The sequence below is a fragment of the Equus caballus genome, chromosome 2 (genome assembly GCF_041296265.1).
Source record: "Equus caballus isolate H_3958 breed thoroughbred chromosome 2, TB-T2T, whole genome shotgun sequence".
Lineage (NCBI taxonomy): Eukaryota > Metazoa > Chordata > Mammalia > Perissodactyla > Equidae > Equus > Equus caballus.
The window spans coordinates 92,468,926-92,493,910 of NC_091685.1; the positions used below are offsets into that span (position 1 = coordinate 92,468,926).

Sequence of the window (24,985 nt, forward strand, 5' to 3'; positions counted from 1 at the left end):
AGGAAGGAGAGCTGGAACAAAGGTGTGAAAGCGGAAGGAACACATTGTGTTTGTTATAATTATCCAGAAATAAAAGGAGGCATCGCTGATGGAAAGCGATGGAGACGGTGATGTGGATGGGAGTAAACGGAAGTAAAGGAAGAATCAGTAAGATCTGGAGACTATATGGAGGCAAAGGAGGGGTTTGTAAAAAAAGAATGATATTTAGAAAGCCTGAACGAATAATATAACTTATATCTGAAACAGGGAAGTTGGTGGCATTCAATGTTAGATATGCTGGAAATGCACTCAGCTTTCATTAATTCCTTCCGCCAACCTTTGCTAAATGCCTACTTAGTGGAGGCTGTGTGCTCAGGGCAGGGGATACAGAGATGAATAACACACAGCGTCTGCCTCTCCAGGGCTGGTAATGGAGACTAACGCATCAGTAGACGATCACAAAACAAGGAGATACATGATGAGGAGACAGATGATCACATGTTATCACAGCAGGTCAGAAGAGGAGGATCTGGGGGTTATGAATTTCCTTTTCCCTTTTCAAAAAAACCAAACATTCACAGCTTGTGGTTAGATGCCAGAAATTATTCTCCAAGATCAGTTTTGAAATAATTCTGGGGACTTCTACATAAATGACTGTTTTGAGGCACCTTCTTAGGATCCTACTCCACATACAGTCTTTATCCTCATGTGGGCACCTGGTCCCACCTACTGCCCTCCATTGCAACGGATGGGCTTTGTGTGTGCTATCTTTTATATCAACCTACCTCCAAGCCCTGGGGGGTAGGAATCATCTGAAAATTGCTTAGATCCCATGCACAGCACAGTACCACGCTCATCATAAGTCATCTGTTAAATAATTTAGCACAGACAAGAAGCTCAGGAAGATCAAGGTGTGCACATGTCTCTGTTGAGAACTCTACATGTTTCATTTATTTGAATCATCCTTCTTCCAACCTTTCAAGGGAAGTAGGAACAATAGCTTCCACTTACTGGGCTCTTACTACGTGCCAGGCACCCATCTGATGCTTTTCCCTTATCACCTCATCTAAGCCTCACAACGATCCTGTGAAACATCTACTCATACCCTCCCACTTCACAGATGAGGAAACTGAGCCACAGAAAGATTAAGATCAGTGGAGGAGGTGAGTTGTAAACCTCTGCAGAGGAGCCTGTGCTCCTAACCTCCGTGGTGCTACCACTGCCTCCAGATGTTCAAGAAAACTGAAATATACAGAGAGAGTGGCCTGTGATGGTTCAAAATAGCAAATTAATGGCAGCAGGCCAGATTTCAATGCCCTACTTCTGGGACCAGGGTGTGGAAGGACACTCAGGGTAAGCTGGGCACCTGGCTAGAACATCCCCTCACCGAAGACCTCGCACGTCTACTCTGCAGACCCACCTGAGCAGGCAAACCCACGGTGTCACAGCACGCAGGTGAAAGCCACTGCAGTGCAACCAGACTTCAGGAGTCCTTGATGCCGAACAAGTGTTTGTCCTTCCTTCTATCCATGATAGATTTTCTCAAATTAAAGAACACTTAAAAATTCTAAGGACATATTTTCTTTTCTCGCTTTTCTTTGTAAAATAAAGAATGCAGCATTATGTTTATTTGACTTACCTAAGTATCATCGTTCATTTTCTAACCCCTCACATGGCCCTTTATCTCCCATCTCGGGCACAGTCACAACAAACAGGGTTTATTCTCCTTTATAGAAGAGATCCAAACTGCTTATCTTTTATGTACCAAGAAGAAGCAAATTGTTTGGTTAGCCTCTGCCCTCCCTTGGCAATGGGAAAAATGCCAAAATCTTTGAATGTGAAAGTTCTTCATCAAATTTATTTTTTGGTGAGGAATATTGGCCCTGAGCTAACATCTGTGCCAATCTTCCTCTATTTTTTTATATGTGGGATGCTGCCACAGGCACGGCTTGATGAGCAGTGTGTAAGTCCATCCCTGGCTTCCAAACCCATGAACCCTGGACCACTGAAGTGGAGCATGTGAACTTAACCACTATGCCACTGGGCCAACCCCAACATTTGTACTTTTTAAACATTTTTCAAGGCACCAACAAAGACCAAACTCCAAAAATGATCCTCTGGTTCACTTTTATAGACCATATCTGCAGGACAAATTTCTTCTTTTGCTTTATGACTCTCAACTCCAGAGCTGGGTCCACATTTTCCCCAAACCAGGCATAGTTCTGTCACGTTCTGTTATCAACGGCCCTTTCTTCTACTAAACAGACACCTAAAACTGATAGGCCTCATTCACCGGCTCCCTTTAACAGCAGTAGAAGTCAGCCTCTTGGCCCCTCAATACTACACCTGCAGTGACCCCCGGGGGTCTGAGCCAGCACTCAGGGGAACAAAATGCCCGGCATCATTATTGAATTATTCACATGTGTCCTCTGCACACACCTCTAACACGAGAGGGCGGCCCACATCTCCGTGAGTTTGGGGCACCTCGGAGAAATGTACTCATTTGCTTCCAACCATACAGCAGTCTAGGAAAGCTGAAAGGAGAAACAGCAGACTTCCCAGTTCCCAGGCCAGTGCCTGCGCATAAAAACGCTACAGGGAAGCATGCAAAATCCACGTGGCAACAGCGTCCTTAAAAGTTTGACAGGTCTACCACAGGTGGAGCCAATAATACCACTTTAACTCTACCATTTCACTAAACCTGACGCTGACTTATTTGCCTAACTCGCAAGGCTGAGGAACAGGGATGTTTCTGTTAAAATCAGTATTACTCCTCTCACCATGCACCTGTATTTTTATCCCAAAGCCAAATGCACCATGTATTACTGAAGGATCCAGAGTTAAGCAGAACATCGTTTGAACATAGTTTAAGTTTAAACAAAATTCAAATATGGCAGTCCCTTAAGATGTTTTGCTTTTCTATGTAATGTGTACAGAAATAACATAATTTGAAATGCACAAGATATGGAGCAGTACCAAGTAGGATTTACTCTATATAGCCAAATTCTTTAAAATTACACATATTATACAAATTCATCATTTTTCTAAAAAAAGCTTTTACCACATGTTTTATTATTTTATTTCTATGGATTTTTTGAATGGCTTAGACTTATTAAAAATGGATGATTGGCCCAGGTTCTCAGCTTCCTGGCAGCTAAGTAAACAAGGTAAATATAATCAGTTGCTTACTTCTCATTTTTATGGACTATAGGGGAAAAAGTGGGCTAAAATAGCAGAAGGACAACAAGGATTCTAAATTGGCTGAAGGACTTCCCTGAAGGATGCTGATAATCAGCTCCATCACGTCACCTGGACAGGGGTTTCTGTGGCTCCTTCCCTTCAGAGCTGAGAGAGGAAGGTGTAGCGGGCATGCGACTCTGGCCTGTGGGTAATCAGCTGCTGGGAGGGGCAAGCAGATGACTGCATGGCAGAATAATGATGAAAAATAATCTTGACAGGCTAGAGCAATGAGCTGAATCTAACAAGATGAAATTAAACAAGGACAAATGTTAAGTGCTTTACTTAGGTCAGAAAAAAACCAATGGCATAAACCCAAGATGGAGGAGATATGGCTCACCAGCAGGCATGAAAAAAAATAAAAATAAAAAACTTTAGAGGTTTAAGCTGAAAACATATCACTAAAACACAATACAAAAAAAAAAACTTTAATGCGATTTTATCTCCTGAACAAGGAATATAATTTTCCCATCATACTCTGAGATTACTAGTCCGCATATGGAATTGGCTTCTGGGTACCCTGCTTTATTTCCATGGAAGATGGGTATATACTAGCATTCAAAACAATTTTTGAAACAGCAAAGTAATCATCAATAAGCTCTTCCAACCAAACACATCTATTTTCATTGTTTGCATGTCATTTTTCATGTCGTGTCCTTACTTTAAAATGAGTATACAGGAGGAAATAAATAAAACAGAATAAACACATACAAACGGGAAAGCGACCAGAGTGGTTTGTGGACTCCAAATCGCGCATTTCTGAAGAGCAGATAAACAGACGGGGAGTTTCTTGAGGGGAGAAGTTCATGACAGCAGTCTTCAAATAGCCCAAGAGCCGATAAGAAAAGATTAGGCTTGTCCAGAGGTTACAAAGGAATAGCACTGATAACATCTTCAGAGTTTTTAAAGTGCCTTCTTTTAAAAAAAAACAGACTTTACTATCACATGAGGTTTGGAAAGTATTATTGCTTTGTTTTTAGTAATATTTCCATTTTCACAGATTAGGATGTTTTTGGATTAAAGATTCAAAATAATTTGAGCAAGATCACATGGCCAGTATGTGGCAGGGCTGAGACACAACCAACGTGCTCAAGCTACAGTGAGACAAATTCAAATTCCATATTACAAGACAAATCTTCCTATGAGTCATATCTATACAAAGTATAAATCTCCAGGTTTCCCCACAGTGTCTATTAATGAAGTAATGAAAGATATTTAAGAGGTGGCCACAGCAGTGGCTAATTTTTTGACCAAAATCTATAGTAGAAAACATAACATCACCACCAAATGCATACATAACCAAGGATAAAATGGAAACAAAAGCCTAACACAATAACACTAATAATTACTATAAACGGTGCATTTTGATTTTTTGCATTTTACTTTCTAAAAATTTTGACTTTTAATCAGTAAGTTGATTTCACCTCCCATGCCCTATGATGCAGATTGAAATACACTGGACTAGAACACTATTTACTGGGACTGCTTGGGTGAGCCTGAAGACCAAAAGTTCCTTCCAACAATGAAATTCAGTAATTCTGAGTCTCCCCAAACTGTGTTATGTAGCTTGAAAAAAAACCCCAAATCCCCAAATTGAAGTGCTTTTTGCTTCTAGTTTATTGCTTTCATTCTCTTTTTCTAGCTTATTGAGCTTTTTCACTCTTGATCCTATTTCTAATATTATCTGTCCCTATCAAAAATACATCATCTGAAAAATCTTTGATTCCTTTACCTAAGTAATTAATGAAAATATTAAACTGTACAGAACCAACAGAAGACGGCAACACATTTTAAGTATTGTTGTCCACACAGCTGTGTTTATGTACGCTTAAATCCTTTTCTTTTCCAAGTATCACTTACGAATCCCCCAATAATACCAGCAACTACTCTATTTTATTTTTGTTCAAAGTTAAGAAATTTTGTTCAGTGAGTTAGGATTAAGAGAGATGATGACTATGACATGATGACTGGGTCTGAAGATTAAATGAGATACATGCTGAGTGCCTCAGACAGTGCCTGGCACGTGGAAACTGCTCCATAATCGTTAGGATGACAGTGATGGTGGCAATGAGGATGTTACGGTTATATTCCCATCATTTAGTAGTCTAGACACTAAACTGATTCCATATTACGTGGTCCTGACATGCCTTCTTCAATTGAACCCTTTGTGCCTCCGAAAAAATCACCCCCTTTTTTTTTCTCTAATTCTTTTGGGAATTTCAAGGTTTTAACATCGAGTTTACTGGTCTGTTGTTTCCCTAACCTTTTTCTTTTTTTTTTTTAACCAGGGCACTTGCTCATCTCTCGTTTTCTTGAATCTCACATGCTCTTAACAGTGTTTCCTCAGTGTCCCCTGCAAGCTGTTTCATTGCAGCGGGATGTAACTCAACACTACTGGAGTTAACTTGGAGGAGCTAGTCTTCGGTATGTTGCCAGATTCTGTTTCTCTCCTAGAAGTGTTCTCAGCTTGGAGGTTATTCCTTTAGAATGAAACTTGAGTAGCCTGGTCTTCTCGCCACCTGCTAACACCATGCTATCCTCTTTAACTATTGGCCTATCCGTTTGTTGTTCACTTTATGCTGAAAAGCCTCAGTTCATTTGGGGGTTTGGGCTTTTTGACACATTCAGGCTGTGGGGTTTAAAGTCTCTGGACCAGACTGCTGGGTTTAGATCCCACCCCTGCCACTTCTTAGCTGGGTGATGTTGAGCAAGTTCCTCTTTGTGCTTCAATTTCCTCATTTGCCAAAAAAAAATACAATATCCATCTCATGGAATTGTTGAGAAGATCAAATGAGTTGTAAAGAGCTTGGAACCATGGCCAGCACAAAGGAAGCCTTGCCTACATGTTCGCTATTGCCATCACGATTTGGAACTCTCCGGAAGCCAATCCTTTACTTTCTCTTTGGAGTTTGTGTACAGGAGGAAACCTTATAGAGGTTTCTAAACTTATGGAATCTCTTCCCACAAGATGATGTTTTCTCTGAACTTTTGGATATCTGCCTTCACAAAGGCTGGGACACATGTCTGAATACATATAATGTTTATTTTACTCCCTGGTAGCCATGCCAAAATGACAAAGTCACCTTCCCAAATTCCCATCACTTCCTTGTCAGTGAGCATTTCCTCCTTAGGAGTCCACTATCAGCCCTCCTTGGTGTTTCCTCTGCTTTCTAAGCAACGAAACTGTCAGCCAGGCAGGCCAAAAATGTGTCAGATGAGCTTGTGGCAGGACGAACTTGCAGCAGATGTTGGAAAATTAAGGTCCCCAGTGCACTGTAACTTGCCTCTGCCAGTATTTTCAAACTTTCAAATAATAATAATGGGCCTGATGCTGAGGATGAGAGCAGGTCTACCTGGAAGCAAAAATGCTTACCAAAAACCTAGGTAAATTATATAAGGGCATCAGGATGGGGTTTCTGTGTAGTCACTTGCCAGCAAGAAGACAGCAAATGAACACCGATGTGGCAGACACCTTCAGGCACTGGAAATAAAACACCAAACACAGACCTACCTTCAAGGAGCTTCCAGTCTACAATGGCTCTAAAATTGATCTAGTCTCCTCACTGTTTTCAGTTTAAACTGGAGTAATGTCTCTCTCACATACACATGCCAGATAGGCACTTCTTTCTCCGTGTTTCGTTAAATTGCTACAGCACCCAGGTCAGCAACGCTCACAGCCCTCCAAGGAGCCACTGACTCTAGCGTGAGTCCTGCCTCCAGTGGAATCCAAGTGACTTTCGCACAGCCCTCCACCTCCACAGAGAAAGCTGGAGGAAGGGTCCACTTGCTAAAGTAACAAAGAAACTGACATGAAATTCAGAATAAGGCAACTCTGAGAGAAATAATGCCTGTACAATTTGACAGGGATAGTGTCGGGAATAGGGACTATAGAGTCTAAAAGCTGGTCTCTCCCATAGAACAGAAGAGGAAGGATGGAGGGAAGAAGAGAATGTGTTAGTTTTGGGTAAGTTTCACTTCATTAAAGGGAAATGAATGACAATAATAAAAGTATTCATATTAAAAGTCTGCACTGGTTTTTAATAAAAAGAAGAGTTTTAAATCCTCTGCCTGATGGCTTGATTATTTAACCTCGTTTTCCCTTCAGTTAAAACAATACTTTCATCTTTCTGAACAGGCAAAAACAGATTCATTTAGGAAAACACATTTCTAACGGGGGCAAAAGTATCTACTCTCTGTCAACCTCTCACCCATTCTTCACTTTAAGTACTTCTTAAAATAGATGTTTCCCTTTTTCTTCAAAAATGTAAACAATACATTTTGATCAAGACCTACTACATCTCTTGACATCCTGGACTTTTCCTCACAGTTCTCAAAGTGATTAGTTTTAATGAAAAGTTTTTTAAAAAGTTATTTAAAAAAAAGTTTTATAATAAGCTGAAAAACGATAAGGAGAAAAGCAAAAGAGAAGTCATAAGTAAACTATCAAATAAAATGTATTTAACATGAAACACAACATGACTGGGTTGGGTTTTAAGTAAGCCCCACATATGCTCAGACGTGGGGTACACAGCTGGCCAGGGAGGAAAAGGCGACACAGAGAGTCACACACAGCCTGCCTCCATTTCTCTCTCATGTAGTTACTGGGTCTGACGATGCAGCTTCTAACACGAAGACGCAGCGAAGAGCTGCTGGGAAATGGCCTGTCATGTGGTGATTAGGGTTAGGGGGACTCCAGGGGAAAACAAATTCTGAGAGACAGTCATCGCAAAAAAATGCAAGATTCTGCAAACCGTGCCTGAAGACACAAGCCAAGGGGTAGTTTTTACCTTGGCCACGCATAAGGGCTGATGGCTGCCTATTGATCTTTCCTGTCACATCCAAGAAGAGCGATAACAAATCACTGTCAGCAACATCATCTTTGAATGTGGAGGACAGCGGTCTGTGTGTGCACCTTGGGACCTTCTTATTGCGACTACTGAGAAGACGAATAGGAGAGAAAATTGATTTATTGACTAAAGGCACGCTAGGAAGGAATCAACGGTGCTCAGCATTCACGAGCCTGATCAAACAGCAGTGGGAACTGCATTCGAGTTGTAGCGACTCCAAGTGACCCAGGGTAACTCACTTAACTTCTTCGCTTCAGGTTTCCACATCTGGAAAAGGGGACACCTTGTTCATGGACCAAAGGGAGCCTTTGAGGATTTGCCCAGTTGGCTAATGAAATCAAGGCAGAGGTCTGACCCCAGGTGGATCCTCTACTGCACTCCCCACATGGGGAAATCATCTCAGAAATCTCTGCATCTGCGTCGTGCCAGAGGAACTCGGAAGAGAGAGGGAAGCAGGCTCTGCCAAACTCAAAGATCAGGTCCTACTAACAGGACATCTTTAAACAAGCCGGGCAGCACATTCACTCTCTCCAGATAAAGATACTTGTAAAGAGTTTCAAAGATACTGGAAAGTGAGAGCCATGCAAACCTAATATATGAAAGTGATAAGGTGCAGTTTTAGAAATAATATACCATGCCTGTGAAACATTGCACACAGCATGGTTCTGATGTACGCTGAAGACTCCCTACCTCGTCTCCACAGTATGTGGACAGAATATATATTTGGCTTGAGATAATGCTTCCCTGCTCTATGGAAAGGTTTTTAGTACCTTCTGTGTTTTCTTTCAAATTTAGAAATATTATATATTGGGAATTTGTAAGTTACCTGCAACAACCAAAGCAAACCAAAGCCATCTATGCAGACCCAGCTTCTGAAACCACGGAAGGAACAAATCAATATTTTTTTGGGAATCTAATGAAAAAGTGATTAAGGTATCAGGAACACAGATCCTTCAACCTGGCTTTGCAGAGAAAGGATTCTTTTTGCAACGCAGTAAAAATCTGAGACTTTGCAGTTTTGGATTTGGGTATACTTCCTACATTCTGAAAGAAAAATTTATAATGCAAAGGATGTGGTTAACATACCACGGTTAATTTTATGTGTCAACTTGGCTAGGCAATGGTACCCAGTTATTTGGTCAAACATTGCAGATGTTTCTCTGAAGGTATTTTTTAGATGAGATTAACATTTAAATCGGCAGACTTTGAGTAAAGCAGATTACCCTCCATCATATGGGTGGGCTTCATCCAATCACTTAAAGATCTTAATAGGAAAGGACTGACCTCCCCAGGAGAAATTCTGCCAGCAGACTGCCTTTGGACTCGAACTGCAACTCATCCCCAGGTCTCCAGCCTACGTGCCAACCCTATACATTTTAGACTTGCCAGCCTCCATAATCACATGAGCCAATTCCTTAAAATACATCTATATAGAGAGAGGTATATGTATACACACACACACACTATTGGTTTTGTTTCTCTGGAGAACCCCAATACACACACACTGGTAAATATTACCATTGTTCACTAATATGTCTGGTTTTCTTTTATTTCTCGATCCATGAAAGGATTACACTTTCCTGGAAACTTAAAGTAAACCATGTAACTTGCTTTCATTAACGAAATGGAGTGAAAATGACTGGTGTCACTCCTAAGCAAAAGCATTTAAGAGCCAGGACACGATTCTTTATGCCTTTCCCCTGCAGCACCAAGCCTTAAGTCACACAGAGATGGCAGAAACATAAAGTGCTGCCTCCCTCAGCCTGGGTCCCCAGGTGACCACAAGGAACAGAGTCCCACCTAGTTGCCCTTGTGGATGGAGAGCATGAGAATCATTTGCTGTTCCAAACCACTGAGATGTGGACATTGTTTATGACTGAAACACCACTTGGGAAAAAAAAAGTTGTCCTGTATCCTAGCAACATCCACTCAACATCCACTCAACATGCTCATTACAGATTTTTAATTTTTTCTTCATTATTGCAAATTCAGTAGGACTTCTATTTGATATAAACACTGAACAGTGATTTGGAAGACTGCATGCACATGATAGCAGCAAAACAGTTTCTCTGAAACTATTTTATGTCAACTTTTCACAAACTAGCTTTTCCTTTAACCCAAATTATCAGTACCATATTTTGCCAAACCCACCAGCATCCATGCCATTATAAAACTTGGAATAAATGAAGTCCATACGGATTTGAACATTTTGTAAACAAGACCTTGAAAACTAGTCTATCCCAACTGCTCCAGCGTTCTATGATTTTATGAAGATCCTAGAACCTGTCCACTTTCTATTCTAACTCCCAAATTACTAGTAAGAAAAGAAAATCTTCCAATAAGACAGATGAAACAAAACAGAAAATCTGGCTTCTGCTCCATCTTTTTTTACTCCAAAAAAGAGTAAAAAGATTGGAGGTTGAACCACATGGGCCTTCGGGGAAACGGGCTAAATAAATAGATGGAGATAATCAGATTTCAAAATTATCTAGTCCTGAGGTTATGTGGAATTTCAAGATACAAACATATAGTTGAGATTATCAAATCCATCTAAAGTGTTCAGATTTTAAAAAGGAATTCTCAAAATTTTGGCCCAATTAAAGAAAAAGAGCATGAATAGCATCACTTTCTCCCATAAATACCCAAACCTACAAACTCAGTATGGAGAGCAAGAACAGAGTCATATTTACTTTTCTGTCCCCACAAGGCCTAGCATAGTGCCTGCCTACAGTTCTTCAATAAATGCTAAACTGACTTCCACTACCACTTTCTCAAACCCCACTATCTGGCCATCTCCCCCATCTCCTAAATGAGGGAAGCAGGTTAAGAGAGGAGCAGAGCAGACATCAATTAGCGTCACCTCCAGTGTCCTGTCACTTGGCACGTACTGCTCTTGCCTGCCCACTTGTACAGTCTCGCCCCCACTTTGTCTAACTGGACTCCAACTGGCGAGTCAAAGCTGGTCAGTCAACAACGGAGGCACTCATAGTTGCACTGCCATGTACTGGTACAAACGGGCAGCAGCTATCAGAATAAAAGTAGTTGCTAGATATTCAGACCCCAAAGAGGTCAGGACTAACCCTGCAACTCGTAGGTGGAGTCTAGCTCAACAACGTTCCCGGGGCAATCTTAGCAAAGGCAGTCAGAGACATGCTGTTGAGTGCAGGGCCCCCAGAAACAAGATCACGAAAGACAAAACTATAGTTCGTCTTCCTTTCATCAGCAATTTCTTTTTGTGGAGGAAAAAAGAATGGTTAATGCAGTTTGGCTGTGGCGAATAGCCCTGGCCACAGAATGGGTTGGGATTTGCCTCTGAATGGAAGAGCTAGGCACTACTCTTAAGATCGTCTGCTCCCAAGACAAAAGGTCAGAGTCTTCCACAGTAAGGGAACAGACTGGCCCTTCAGCCTGGAATGCTGTACTGAGGTCACTCATGAGTCATTGTGATTTTGACAATTTTTCGCCCCAGAGGTTGTTTTTATTCTTATAAAGTATATTATTATAGCCTCCGGGGTCATAAACCATCCACACCAAGTCAACGCGGCTGAGCTTTCAGACCTTAAGGAAATCCCTTAAACATTTGTTACTATTTGTCACATAATTAAGCACTCCCAGCATGCACCCTACACTGCCCTGAATAAAAAAGCTTAAGATGTAAACCGTCTCTCAATAACATTCCCTTATTGAATGCTAAGATGAGAACATGAGAATCATACCACATGTCTGCCATCTGTATTTGTAGTTGTCAACAGCTCTGTTTTGGGATAAACAGTTTTAAAGTAAGAATCAATTCAACTTGTTGGAAGATCAGCCAAGGAATAGCTCAGAAGACCAAAACAGAACATGAAGTCAGATAGTCTAAAAAAAAAATCAAGCACAATTTTCTCTTTCTCACTAAACATTCTGTTTTGTCACAGCCCAAGAGAAAGAGCATGGCAACCAGGGTTTGCGGGCAGAAAGACGGGAAAAATGTACTCAACTGAAAAATTCTTCAACCTAGAACAAATGTCTTTGCTACAATGCAATTGGAAATCGTTCACTGACCTCTAGGAGACTACAGTTAAGAAAAAAGTAATTTTACCATTTACACTTTGTTTCATGGTTCTAGCATGTAAGACATACACAGGGGACAACTTGAGGTGGTACAAGGGCATAATACAGTCCTTTATTACCATAAAAATGGTAGCATTTCCCAAAGTCGATCTTGATTAAAAATAGTTTCAGGGTTGAAAACACTACTCCAGCGTAGAGCTATTAAAATAGGGAGACGGCAAGGGGAAAATAAAGACATACACTGAAAAGACATCAGGGAAGAAGTTAGCAAAAATAGGCTGCCACAGATTGGTGGGAGATAACAGTGGAATTGCTTTCAGAAGCAGCTGATGTAAGTGAATGAAGAGACACAGTAACCTGGCAGCCCCACATACTCTACAAAACAAATGAGAACATGTACGCTCCACTTGGAGGGGCATCCATTTTCTCCTTAAAAGAAGTCATTTATAAAAGAGCAAATTGGTGATTTGTACCTACAGACTGGACCCTCTTCAAACCCCTGTCAAGAAGTGATAAATTACTGAAGCACAACATAAAGTGTTTTATTTTTGGTGTGCACATGGTAAAACCCTGTGAAACGTTTCTGTTCACCTTTCTGAGTTATTAATTAAAAAATAATTGTTTCCAAGTACTCTGTGATCTTTAAAATAAAACAAGACAAAATGCCACATCTACCTCTTCAGATCAGCACCACCCCTTTCCTCCCTCCTTCCCTATCCTGCATCCACATCCTTCAAGCAGGCAATTGTTTAAAATCACACCCCCAGCTCCTGGGAAACAGGAACGCTGCTCAGACCGGGGAGGGAGGGAGAGGAAGGCCAATACGACGTTCACACAATCGTCTGGTGTTCATTCAACCACAGGGCCAGGTACTATCTGTTGTTCCTAGAGACGGCGTAAACTGTTCAGAGAATAAAGCAGGGTTGTGGAAATCTCATTAATAAACTGTGAAAACCCTCTCAGCAGAAGTCACATAAGGCAGAGGGGCAGCCTTGTGCCAAGCAACATGAATGCTTGGTGCTCTGCTCCCGGACAATGTTACGTTCAAACACAGCCCGGGTTTGAGAGAGGCTTCCCAGAAGTCCCCCCCCTAAGGAAGAGTGAGAACTTCCTCCCTGATCACAGTTTAGCAACTGGAACCTGCATAAGTTTACAAACTCTAGGCTTTGCTTTAATCTAAATAAATGACGGCCAGACAGATGTACAGGAATGGCTCCTCCCCTACTATGTTCATAAAATGAGAGCATGACACTGATGCCAATGCTCCTGAAAGGGAGAAAGAAACTAACTAACAGCCTAAGTGCACAGGAGGAGACACAAGATGACTGCAGACAGACGGGGCATAAATGGAACATTTTCACCTTGGTCACATACTGGTAACTTTTAGAATTTCTCCAACTCAACTCGGATTCCCACTCCTTTTGTGGAAATGCCACTGTTAGATCCCCAATTTTATTTTCTATCTAAGTGACTGAACTTCTGACCTCATGGACCTTTATTAGCCTCAGAATGAAACCAGATGCCTTTGTAGAACATTTCCACTCAAGTATTTTGTATGGCAAATAGAAGAGGATGGGATAAATAAGGATGTCTCTAAAATGTTTTAATTATCACCACACACATCATTTTAGTCAGCCGAATAGGGAAAGCAATCAAATCAAATGACACTGCTTGAAACTTAAGTTAAAAATCGTATAAAGAGAAATAGATTTTTTCCTTTTTTTATTCTTTTTGCGTTCTGCACACTGACATACAGGGAAAAGAAAATGACTAAAACTTAAATATGAAAGAACTCTTTATAATTAAATCCACAATTTTATACATATACCTTATCCACATGTCAATGAAAAAATCACCAACTATTATGAAATAGGACAAATTATATCATGAAAGAACCAAAAATTTCATTAAAAATATATCCAAGTATGAATGAAAAGTATTCTACTTGGCGTCTTCACATCCTCCTCTTCTGCGTACTTATGTACAACACTGAAAAGAAGAAATAAATAAATTGAAAAAAACTGTTCCTAGGTATCAGAATACTAAGTTTTAAAAGCAAACAGATTTTGGTCTGACACTTCTGCAAATTTAAAACGAGTTTTCATACCACACAACAAATTCTACAACTACTATAAGACTAACTTTATGAATCTAGACCTGGGTTTGATGTCTTACAGGACTGTGTTCTAGTCTTAGCTACACATCTGACTGACTGCAAATTGTGACCAGGAAGATAAAATAAAATGATGTGAGAGTCCCTGGACTCTAAGAATGTTTTGTAATTATAGGTATAATAATTACGCTTGTAATAAAGTAAATCAGTAAATCTACCAGACTAGACTTCAGATTAATAAAGAAAATATTTTTATCCATCTCCCCAACATAAACTCTAAACTTGCTGTTTACTTTTTTAAATGGAAAAACAAGACCTGGAAGTTTATTTTTTTTTTTAAAGATACCAAAGTCTTTATTTGGAGTCCTCTGTTAAAAGTATCAACCTTTGGTGTTATCCAAAGTTTTGATTAGTTAGTCCTCTCGTGACCACCTCAACTGAACTCTTTAGGATATGGGGGAGATAAGAATAAGACAAAATACGATGCCTCACTCACTCCGGTCAAGCTTTCCCTCGAGGTGCACCTCCCCTCCAACGCCCCACACCTACTCAGATTCTGACAGCTTTGTTCAAAGTGAACATTAAAGATTTCTTGATTAAAGGACGCAGCACAGATTAATCAAATAAGTCAGCATCCTGTTTAAGAGCCAAGGATATGAAATTGGGAATCTACAGATATTTACCACTGATTACCTCACAGAAAAAGTTATATGAAGGGAAGCATAAGAATGACAGTAAAAATGCCTCTGGGAAGCTGGGCAAGTCCCAGATGTAGTATGCATGTAACAGAATCTACCTTACCACCTCTCACAGAACCTGCAGGTGACTGCCGCTACCAATTGTCCTGAGATGGGGAAAAACCATAGCATTTCTCAGTAAACGGAGGGAGTCAAATAAAAACAATATGAAAAATAGAAGAAATTCTTCATGTTGGAAGGACTAAAAAGCAAGCAAAAGATGTATATAAAGATATGATGTGAAGAAACACGGTACTGGAAGAACAGCAGACAGAACACCTATAACAAAGTCAGGACATTTAGTTCACAGCAAAGAGAGCCAACTGTTAAGGGGGTTGAAGAAGTTATCCAGAACTAAAGAATGCACATTAATTAAAAATCCAAATACAAGAGCCCCAAGGCTCCATTTAGGGGATGGGACCAAGAAGTGAGGATGGGTCAAAGAATAATTCAACAGTTTTGATGTCTTACCATCCCCACAAAAAAATTCAAATATGACTTTATTGCTACTGTGTTTTTAAACAAAGTACTTGAAAGTAACCATAACAACTACAGCAATATATTAGCTGTTAAAAAGCTGAGTCGCTTTAGATCCATATTTCCTATTTTGTCATTTTTGCCAAACTAAAGGATATAAATCTCCACAGAAAGCATTTGAATGCTTAATAGAGAAATAGGACAAGCTAACTGCCAAATGATGCAAACCAAAGATAGCAGGGAAATAGTGGCCATTCTTACAGCTCCAGCTTGCCATGTAAGAGGCAGTGTTGGGGGAACATAATAAACCGTATTCAAGGGAACGGAGTTCTGGGTCATACAGCAATGGCTATCAGTTCCTCATCAGTAAAGGGAGGGAAGGAGAGAATTTCTAGTTCCAAAATTCCACGAAGCATTTAAAAAAGAACTGGTCACGCTGAAGAGCTGAGAAACAAGAATTTAAAAATAAAGCAAAACTAAAACTGAACTTCTAAACTACCTAGAAAACCTGCTGGTGACCCTGATTATAAACAAAAGGGCTTATTTTGGATGTTGTACAACCGTAGAGTGAGGGACTATTACCATTGTTTCCTCGGATAAACGCATCCCCATATTTATTCTTCAGTTGTCCATTTACATATTCTTCTGTCTGCTCCAAGGCTATATTCATGTAGCCATCCAGGCAAGCCAGGACCCCTGGAGACAGATTTTTCAAAGAGAAGAGATACAAAGCAAAGATCTGAAAATTACAGGGTATACCTTAGAGCTGACAATCTCTTTATTCATTAGCTCTTACGTGCTTAATATAAAAATTCACACTTTAGATGAAACAATAGACTGAGGCACAAAAAAAGTCTTTACTCTATGCCCATCTGAATGAAGGCTAAGAAGCGTACAGTACGAAAGCAGTCGTGCACCCACTGCCAGAAGGAGAAACAACTGTCACTTCCCTCATGGTATGTGTGATAACAACAGCAACTTTTAAAGCCTTCACAAAAGTGACATAGTAAGAATATTCCACATAAAATGCCATTCTTTGAAAGTTAAAAACAGGAGGGGGCAATTACGTAGAAACAAATGACCATTAGCCAAGACGCCTCACTTCCAGTGGCATTTCTTACTTTAGCCACTAACTGAAATACGGATCTGGCAGATTTACTTCATTCTTTCACAACATCTACTGCAGCAGATGAATGGACTCCAGGGTTAACAGGAAGGCTCCACAATCTGTTAAGATAATAGAAGAGGAGACAGCAGGTGCTCCTGAAAGCACATCTTAAAGCTGTGACTCACAGTGAAGAGCAGCTTGAGAATACAGGGCAACATACTGGATTATAACACATCCCTTTCTGTTTTGTTACAGTTATAATATTTTCAACTCCAGACTAATATAGAAAAAGGGCCAAAAACATTCTAGGGAGCTTTCAAGGAAACTGTTCAAGTGAATCTTTTTAATTGTGTTAAGATGGTATAAATTTTGTAAAACTTGACCTGATGATTTTTCCCCAAAAGATGAAAATATATAAGCCTCTAACTCTGAGTGTCTAAGTTAAAGTGGTATTTTCTGGAAAAAAAAAATGCAAGAGAAAACAAATACTACTAATTTGATTCAATTAACCAAGTCGATAGTTTGATTTAGTCTCAACTTCATTAACATGCTCCTCACTCTCTGCTTCTGCCCCCATTATCCTCTAAACAAAAAAGTTTCTTTTCAAAATTGTGTGTGTGTGATGAGAGCACAAGGCATTCATCTAAGAGAATTCTGCTAGAAGCAGTAAACTTTCAAAGAATCAGAAGGATTGGGAACAATTAATAACAATTATTTCCTATCAAAAGAAAGCTTGAGATACAACTTTATAGTTTATTTCCTGCTGTATTATTTTTCATCTAAACCACAAGCATAAACGAACAGAAACTTCTGAGACACGATATGCAAATCTGTTTGAAAATTAATCAAAAGCATTTAAAAATGAGACATTCACTTCTAATAAGAATATCTATTCCCAGAGCAAAGATTTTTAAGAAAAAGGTTCCAGGAGGCTGGAATTGTAACCTCCTCCCTTCTCTATGGGATAAACGTCTATGAATAACAGAAAACAACAAGTTTTCTTCAAACTTAAATAGAAATTGCTACAGAGAGCAAGGTTCTTTATTATTTAACCATAAATAAGAGCATTCTTTACAGTAATGCTCTCAGAAGTGTACATTTCCCTTCACTAGTATAGAGGCCGTGAATAGACATTCATAAAAGGAGAAAAACTATGGCTAGTACCCATGTGAAAAGTTGTTCAACCTCAGTAGTAAGCCAAGAAATATAAATAACATGAGATATTACTTGTTGCCAATGAGAATGGAAAAGCCGAAAACAAAGGCTAATACAAGGGTTGTGAGAACCTAGAGATGAACCCATCTGCCCCGAGGGAGGGCCATTTGGCATGCTGCTTGACTCAGAAATCCTAGCCCAGGGAATCTACACTAAAGAGAGACTTGGACAAGTGCTCAAGATACATGTCAACAGAGCAGAAGTGTTTAAAATAGCAAAATAATTGGTAAAACCTAAATGTCCATTAATGGAAACTGGTTAAAAACAAAAACAAAACTGTGGTACATCCATACAACGTACTCCTATGCGGCCACTAAGCACTATGTTGTCAGAAAACTGAATGTATTTTTAATGTAAAAAAAAAATCAGGGTGCATGTACAGCTGATCCCATTTACATGAAATTATGTTTATATGGAGACAGGTCCAAAGTGGTAAGGCTGATTATCTGTGGATGGTAGAATTTTGTGAGAGTTTTGATTTCTTCTAAATACTTTTCTCCATTATTTGCTTTGAAATTTCTAAAAAAAAAAGAAAAACACACATATTACCTTTATAAATAGAAAAATTTTCTCTAAAGAGTATAGAGAAAAAAGGTCAGGCTGGTTGATCTCCCCAATGACGCGGGTACTAAGAAGACCCTGAACACGATGTCCACACTCTAATCGATTGCTAAATATACTCAAATCTCTGGAAGTCTGTTACCTCCTTTGGGCTCATCAAAAGTGCAGGGGTGAGAAGCAGTACTTACAGACTTTACAATATCTCAGTATTCAGTATAAATAAATTAGTTCCACTACAAAAATGGAATTAAACTGGAGATGTTATTAATGTCAAGAAACTAAAACAGTACATAAACAGCCAAGTGATTTCATAACAAGGCTTCTGAGTCAAGTTAGAGTCCTAGCTCCTCCCTTATGAGGTGAGGATAATCAACAGAGATCTCAAAGGACTGATTTGAGGATAAAACAAAAATTAAAGTGATTAACACACACGGGACACACAGGAAGCTCCCAATAAAATTAAGCTGCGTGTGGGGCTGGCCCCGTGGCCGAGTGGTTAAGTTCGCGCGCTCCGCTGCAGGCGGCCCAGTGTTTCGTCGGTTCGAATCCTGGGCGCGGACATGGCACTGCTCGTCAGACCATGCTGAGGCAGCGTCCCACATGCCACAACTAGAGGAACCCACAACGAAGAATGCACAACTATGTACCGGGGGGCTTTGGGGAGAAAAAGGAAAAAATTAAAAATCTTAAAAAAAAAAAAAATTAAGCTGCGTGTATGGAAAGAGGGAAAAGCTCAAGAGATTACTATCATTCAGAAAAGAGACCAAGAAAAGGCTTTAAAACTCTGCTAATGAATTACTTATCTGCACCTATGTAACACTCCCAGTAATTTAACATATCTTAATTTTAAAAGATTAATAATTTAGTAACTTTAAAAAATGGAATTTGATGCCATTCCTCCCACAAAGTTAATTTCAGCAGTGTCACAGCCTCTTAAAAAGAGCATTCTCTACAAGACCAGAAAGGTGGCTTCAGCTACGTCACATAGTATATAAGTGGAAGCTCATGTTGTAAGATGATACTATCTCAACAGCTGCTTGCCAATCGTAAATACTTCTGCAAAAACAAATGCTGCTGTGCCAAGGTGTTCTTCAGTATCCAGCTATTCACACCTGAGGTGACTGGGAATCCCTTGCTGTGACCAGGGAACTTAGGTGCACATCATCTCAAAGCAGAGACAGGAGTCACAAATCACACCGGAAGTCAGAAGCACACACTGGGCTCTCAGGGCTATCGCTCTAAAAGGAACCATCTCAGAGGCAGAAAAAGAAAAGGGCATAAAAACTGCTGACAACCAATGCTTTTTTGGTCTACTGGGTACATTTCAGTGGTTAATAAAAATCAGTGTCACATTTACTTATTTAGTTAACACCAGTGAAGATAAAGCATGAAAATATTACCTCGATAATCTACTCCAGAATTTAATTTTACCACGACTGGTCGTCCGATGATTTGCTTTAAGAAGTCACTGGGGGTTTGCTTCCGCAGACTCATTTTAACAATCCTGATCAGAAATCTGAAAGGGAGCAATAAAGGAAAAGACAAAAGTTAATTATTCAACAAAACAGCCTGGAAGCCCCGAACATATTCATAGGAAATCAAGTATCAAAGGCCCACGTACGAAGCCTCAGCATTACTCTACCTCCACTCCTACTACAACATGACAGCTAACGTTTCCAGTACTTACTGTGAGCCAGATACCAAGCTAAGTGTTTTACATGCATTATCTCATCCGGTCCTCAGGACAACCCTATGACACAGCCTCAACAGAGAAGAGCCCTGTGTCTACAGAGGCCCTGTTCTCAATCACCTGTCACTACAGTCTCGCACAGTCAGTGTTAGGGTACCCACGACAACCACTACCACCTCCACCATTTACTGAATGTTTATTTTATGCTGACACTCTGCTAACATGCTTATAAACACTATCACATTTAATCTTTTTTGAAAAAGAAGAAGATTAGCCCTGAGCTAACATGTGCTGCCAGCGCTCCTCTTTTTGCCGAGAAGACTGGCCCTAAGCTAACAGCCGTGCCCATCTTCCTCTACTTTATATGTGGAACGCCTACCACAGCATGGCATGCCAAGTGGTGCCATGCCCACACCCGGGATCCGAACTGGCGAACCCCAGGCTGCCAAAGCGGGACGTGCGCACTTAACTGCTGCACCACCAGGCAGCCCCATATATTCTTTAATTCTTTTATACGAGTCTTTTCTCCCTCAAAAGACTGTAAGCCACATGAAAGAGACTAGTACCAAGCTTCTCATTTATTCTCTAGAATATCTACATTGTGCTAAATCTCTTGAAAAGACCATTTTTTAGTTATTTGGAAGGAGGAGTCTACCCATCACTTTAGGAGACCGTATCTTGTACATTCATCTTCATTAGGCTTCCTTGGTACTCCCTGTTACTTAACGACTTGCCCATAAATCCATTTTGTATGAGTAGATTGGTCTCGACACCACAATTTGTCCCATCACTTTGCTCACGTAATTTTAAGTTTTCATCTTTTAAATTGGATAAGGCAGAAAGAACAGTTCTGACCATTTCTGAAGCAAAAGAAAAGCCTCTTGAACCTAAGAGGAAAAAGGCCTCCTTTCTGCAGATCACCTTGATAAAACTGCTCTTCAAAATCAAAGCCAGAATCACCCTCTACGCCTCCCCTCCCTCCCCCGACTCCTACTCGGGCTTGGTTTAAATGACCTATTTTCATACATGGCTGTTGAGTCAAAGGCAGTATATGTTCTGTCTGAAGCTATGACAGGCCTAGTATGAGAATGCCTGCAAACTGCAGAGGTTTTTTTTAACGAACGGGGGGAAAAAAGGAACCAAATTTTACTCACCCAACCATGTGCCAGGCCACATGAGATTCATGAGCAATGCACATAGTGACCCTGTGAGGGGGTGAGCAGAACTAAAGCTGGCCCCAAGCCGTTTCAAAGGTACAGCTGCCCTTTTGACTATGTCAAGTTTATCCTGTTAAACCTGGGTAACAGCCATCGAGACAGTGAGATCTAGCTGGACAGAAGTAGCACTGGGGGGAAAATACCCACAGTGACAAAGTACTATAAACTGGCCTGTGAAGAAGTATAATGGTCAAATGGAAAGAACTATATCTAACGTGATTTTGAGTTATGTCACTGAGCAGAAGACATGCAAATCCTTGTTTCTTGGCAATGTTTACCTGTAAACTTCCACCTACTCTTAGAGTATTTACAGAATAGGATGAAAAAAAATTGAAAAGAAAAAGTTGCAATGAAACATAACATTACAACCCAAGCAGATGCAGCTCCAGGCTGATCTATCAGTGTCTGAGAGGGCATCAGACACTGAGAAGAGCAGCTCTCTACCTCCCTCCCTTCCAAGACGATGGAACACCTGGCCCTCCAACCCACACAGTAGAGGGCTACTTTCCTCCATGCCTCCCAAGGGCCACGTGAGTCAGTACTCCATGCACTCAGAGCACCTCTTTCCACTCTCTGTCAGGGCCCTTACCAGGCTGTTTTGTAGCTGTCCTGTTTGCTGACCAGTCTCCCATAGTGGATTCTCAGCTTCTCAGGGACAGGGAAAATGTCTTACTCATTTGGTGTCCCTGGTACTTAAGCACATTGCCTACGCCTGTGGAAGAGGTATTTAAGGGCAGTGCCAAGGAAAATCCCTGTCTCTTCCCCTCCCCGCCAGACTACGGGTACAGTGACTAGCACAGTATCATCCACGCACCTAAACAGCTATAGCATAGTAATATCTCTATTACTGAGCATCAAATAAAAGAAAGATGGAGAAAACAAAAACGTTTCCGTGTTATCCAAGAACCAGTTGCATCCGAATCAACAGAGATGCTTGTTAAAATGCAGATTCCTGAAGTCTACTCCTAGGTCAGACTCTCTGGGCAAGGGGCACTGTAATCTCTATTTTATAAAGTTCCCCAAGTAATTCCTATAAGCAAGTGGTTCTCCACCAGGGGTGATTTTAAATCCCAGTCTCAGGAACATTTGGAAATGTCTGGAGACATTTTGTACTGTCTTGACTGAGCAGGGTGGTGTTACGATATCTAGTAGGTAGAGGTCAGGGATATTGATTGACATTCTGCAAAGCATAGGACAGCCCTCCACAACAAAGGACTGACTATCTGCCCCAAAATGAGGTTGAGAAACTCTGCTGAGCCCTAAATCAAAAAGCACTGTTCTCTGGTCTTAAGGCAACAAGGAGTTTTAAAAAACCCTTAAGGTACAACAAATGAGAACCAACGACTAAGCTCTAACCAGATGACAGAGCATAAATTAAACCTTATTAGATATTTTATTCCCACAAATAGAGAATCTAAAAACTATCAAAAAATCTTGAAGTGGTTACCATGCTAAATAACAGATTTCTAGTCCTGGCCATGAAAATGCTCACTTTCTCATTTTGCAGTGTTCTAGATCCCTCAGATGCTTAAAATCTGTTACTTGGTACAATTCTAAAAGGACAGAATAATCCAAGTGATATAAACATCTTTTCAAATTCTAATAAGGAGTGTTTCACAGTTTAGTGAGAGACCACCCAGAACAGAGTACTCACTTGAGAGGCAGGAAACCTGACCTCTAAGCCCAGCTTTGCTACTTAATTAGCTGTGTGCCTTGGATAACTCATCATTTCATCTCTCAAGGCCCCAGGTTCCTCATCTGCACAATAAGGGGGTTACGCAGGATGGTCACTCAATGATCATCCTGCTCTAACATTCAGTCGGCCTACACAGTAACTCCAATAATACACACACACACACACACACTAACATAATCCTCTGGAAATTCCTGCACAAAACTCAAACAAGTGAAACTGCCAGACAGTACCATAAAAAAAAAAATCCAAAAAGAGGCTCAACCTTGCTAGTTGAAGCATTAGAAATGTATTACGAGCTACTATGCTTCTGGTGAAACAGGCAAAGTCATACATGAATGATGTAAACTATCAAAACTTTTTAAGAAAACAATTTTGGCAATGTGTATGAAAACCTAAAGAGACCTTATTAGATCACAGCATCTAGTCTAATTTCACTCCTCAGAATCTAGTCCAAGTAAATAAACCGAATTACAGCTTCAAAAAAAAGTTTATGGAAGTATCATCTGGGATACCAAAATGAAGCGAAAGTTCTCAGACACCCTAAATCCCCCAGCCGGGAAATGGCTGAATAATTTACGGGACCTACACAATGATGGAACGGGTAGCCAATCAAAAGAAGACACAAAATTAGAAACGATATTTAGGAATAACTTTTAAATGAAAGTGGAAAAGTAAATATACTGTTAAGTGATAAAATAGGTGCAGTCTTGGCTTAATCAGAAACTACCACATACAAGAGCAAAACACATGGTTGTAGATGAAAGGGTTCCATGAGTATTATTTTCTTCACTAAACTTTTTGTTTTCACTAAGTTTTCAGTTTTTCTCTAACCGTCTTGTGTTAATAAGGGGCGGGGGAGGACACACTAAATCACTATCAAGATTACCTGCATCACCCTAATTCTAGAGACCCTGATACCTGCTAGGAAGGCGCGCGTACACCTACACACAAAAGCCCCGGTGGAAGGACAGAACACCATTCAGTTGTGGGCATCCCCAACCGGACAACTCAGGAAGGCGAGCCAGGCCAGCTCGTAACTCCTGGGGATCAGGCGCAGCCACCCCGATGTAGTGGAGACCGGGCAAGTCCCTGCAGCCCTGGAAAGCGGGAGAAGCCTGGCCCTGTGTCTGAGGTCCGCTGTCCCGCCGGATTCCCGGGCTAAGGTCGGGGTTCCCGGCGGAACTTCGAGGAGCACGCGCGGTCTCGGCAGCCAACTGGGTGGAGCCAAGCCGGCGCTCACCGCGCGTTCGAGGCGCCCTGCGGGGAGAGCTGCTCAGGGCCGGGACCCGTCATCCCGGCGCCGACGACCAGAGCCCTCCGCGCCGCGCCGAGGAACTAGGGGGAGCGCGGCACTTCCCGGGGCCCAGCCGCCGCAGGCTCCGGATTCCGCGCTCCCTCCTGGCGCCCGCAGGGGCGGCCTGTCCGGGCGCGAGGCTGCGGCTCCCCGAGCCCTGCCCGAGGCAGCGGAACACTGCGGCCTCCAACGGCGCGCGCGGCCGTCTGGCTCACCTCGTGGCCGGGATCCGGAACCCCACTGCAGGCGCCCCACAGGCCCGGCCGCAGCCGACTAACGGGGCGGAACCGAAACTGAAACTGAAGCCGCCCACACGGCGGTGCTTTCCCGCCTCAGCCAATCAGTGCTTTCCCAGGTTACGGCAGCCCGCGGGGACCGAAAATGCCCGCCCCGCCTGAGCGCGCAAATCCGAGAATCCTGGTTTGCCTAAAGTCAAAGTTGGTGCTGTGGAGTTAAGTAAAAAAGTGATCGTGCTCTCTCTTTTAACAGAAAGCAAACATCCCTCTTCCACAGAAACAAAAAGCAAAGCAAAACACAAAAACTGGAAGTGATCTTTTAGCCAGGATTTCTTTTAGGCAGAAATGTAAGGAATAGCTTGAAGTCACAGGAAACTGGAATTTACTGCTAAAGTACGTGCCCAGAAATGTCCTTCAATAATTTAATACAAATAAATAAATAAAACAAGCAGCTTCAAATCTTTAAATCCACCTTTGGATTTTGATTAAATATGTGAAGACGAAGTCATTATTAACAAGAGATTG

At 41.2% G+C, this 24,985-nt stretch overlaps 1 protein-coding gene across 2 annotated transcripts; it reads right to left on the minus strand.

Moving 5' to 3' along the window:
* Nucleotides 1–13,821: 13,821 nt before the first annotated feature.
* Nucleotides 13,822–24,564, minus strand: LSM6 (LSM6 homolog, U6 small nuclear RNA and mRNA degradation associated). Of its 2 annotated transcripts, none has more exons than XM_003364506.5 (4): nt 24,440–24,564; nt 19,728–19,843; nt 16,026–16,139; nt 13,822–14,105 (listed from the first exon to the last, which is right to left on the minus strand). In XM_003364506.5, exons 2-4 carry the CDS (start codon nt 19,819–19,821, stop codon nt 14,071–14,073), a joined length of 243 nt encoding a protein of 80 aa, XP_003364554.1. In that variant the 5' UTR covers nt 19,822–19,843; nt 24,440–24,564; the 3' UTR covers nt 13,822–14,070. The 2 variants fall into 2 exon arrangements, with proteins under 2 accessions (XP_003364554.1, XP_023492241.1); XM_023636473.2 differs by having other exon boundaries at nt 24,171–24,472.
* Nucleotides 24,565–24,985: the final 421 nt, after the last annotated feature.

What these genes read in the sequence shown, in the direction of transcription:
- LSM6 (XM_023636473.2), bottom strand. Translation starts at nt 24,223, where the DNA reads ATGACGGGTCCCGGCCCTGAGCAGCTCTCCCCGCAGGGCGCCTCGAAC. An exon ending in CAGGGCGCCTCGAACGCGCG is followed by an intron (nt 19,844 to 24,170) that starts GTGAGCGCCGGC and finishes GCTCCCTTTCAG; the next exon opens with ATTTCTGATCAGGATTGTTA. An exon ending in GTTTATCCGAGGAAACAATG is followed by an intron (nt 14,106 to 16,025) that starts GTAATAGTCCCT and finishes TCTTCTTTTCAG; the next exon opens with TGTTGTACATAAGTACGCAG.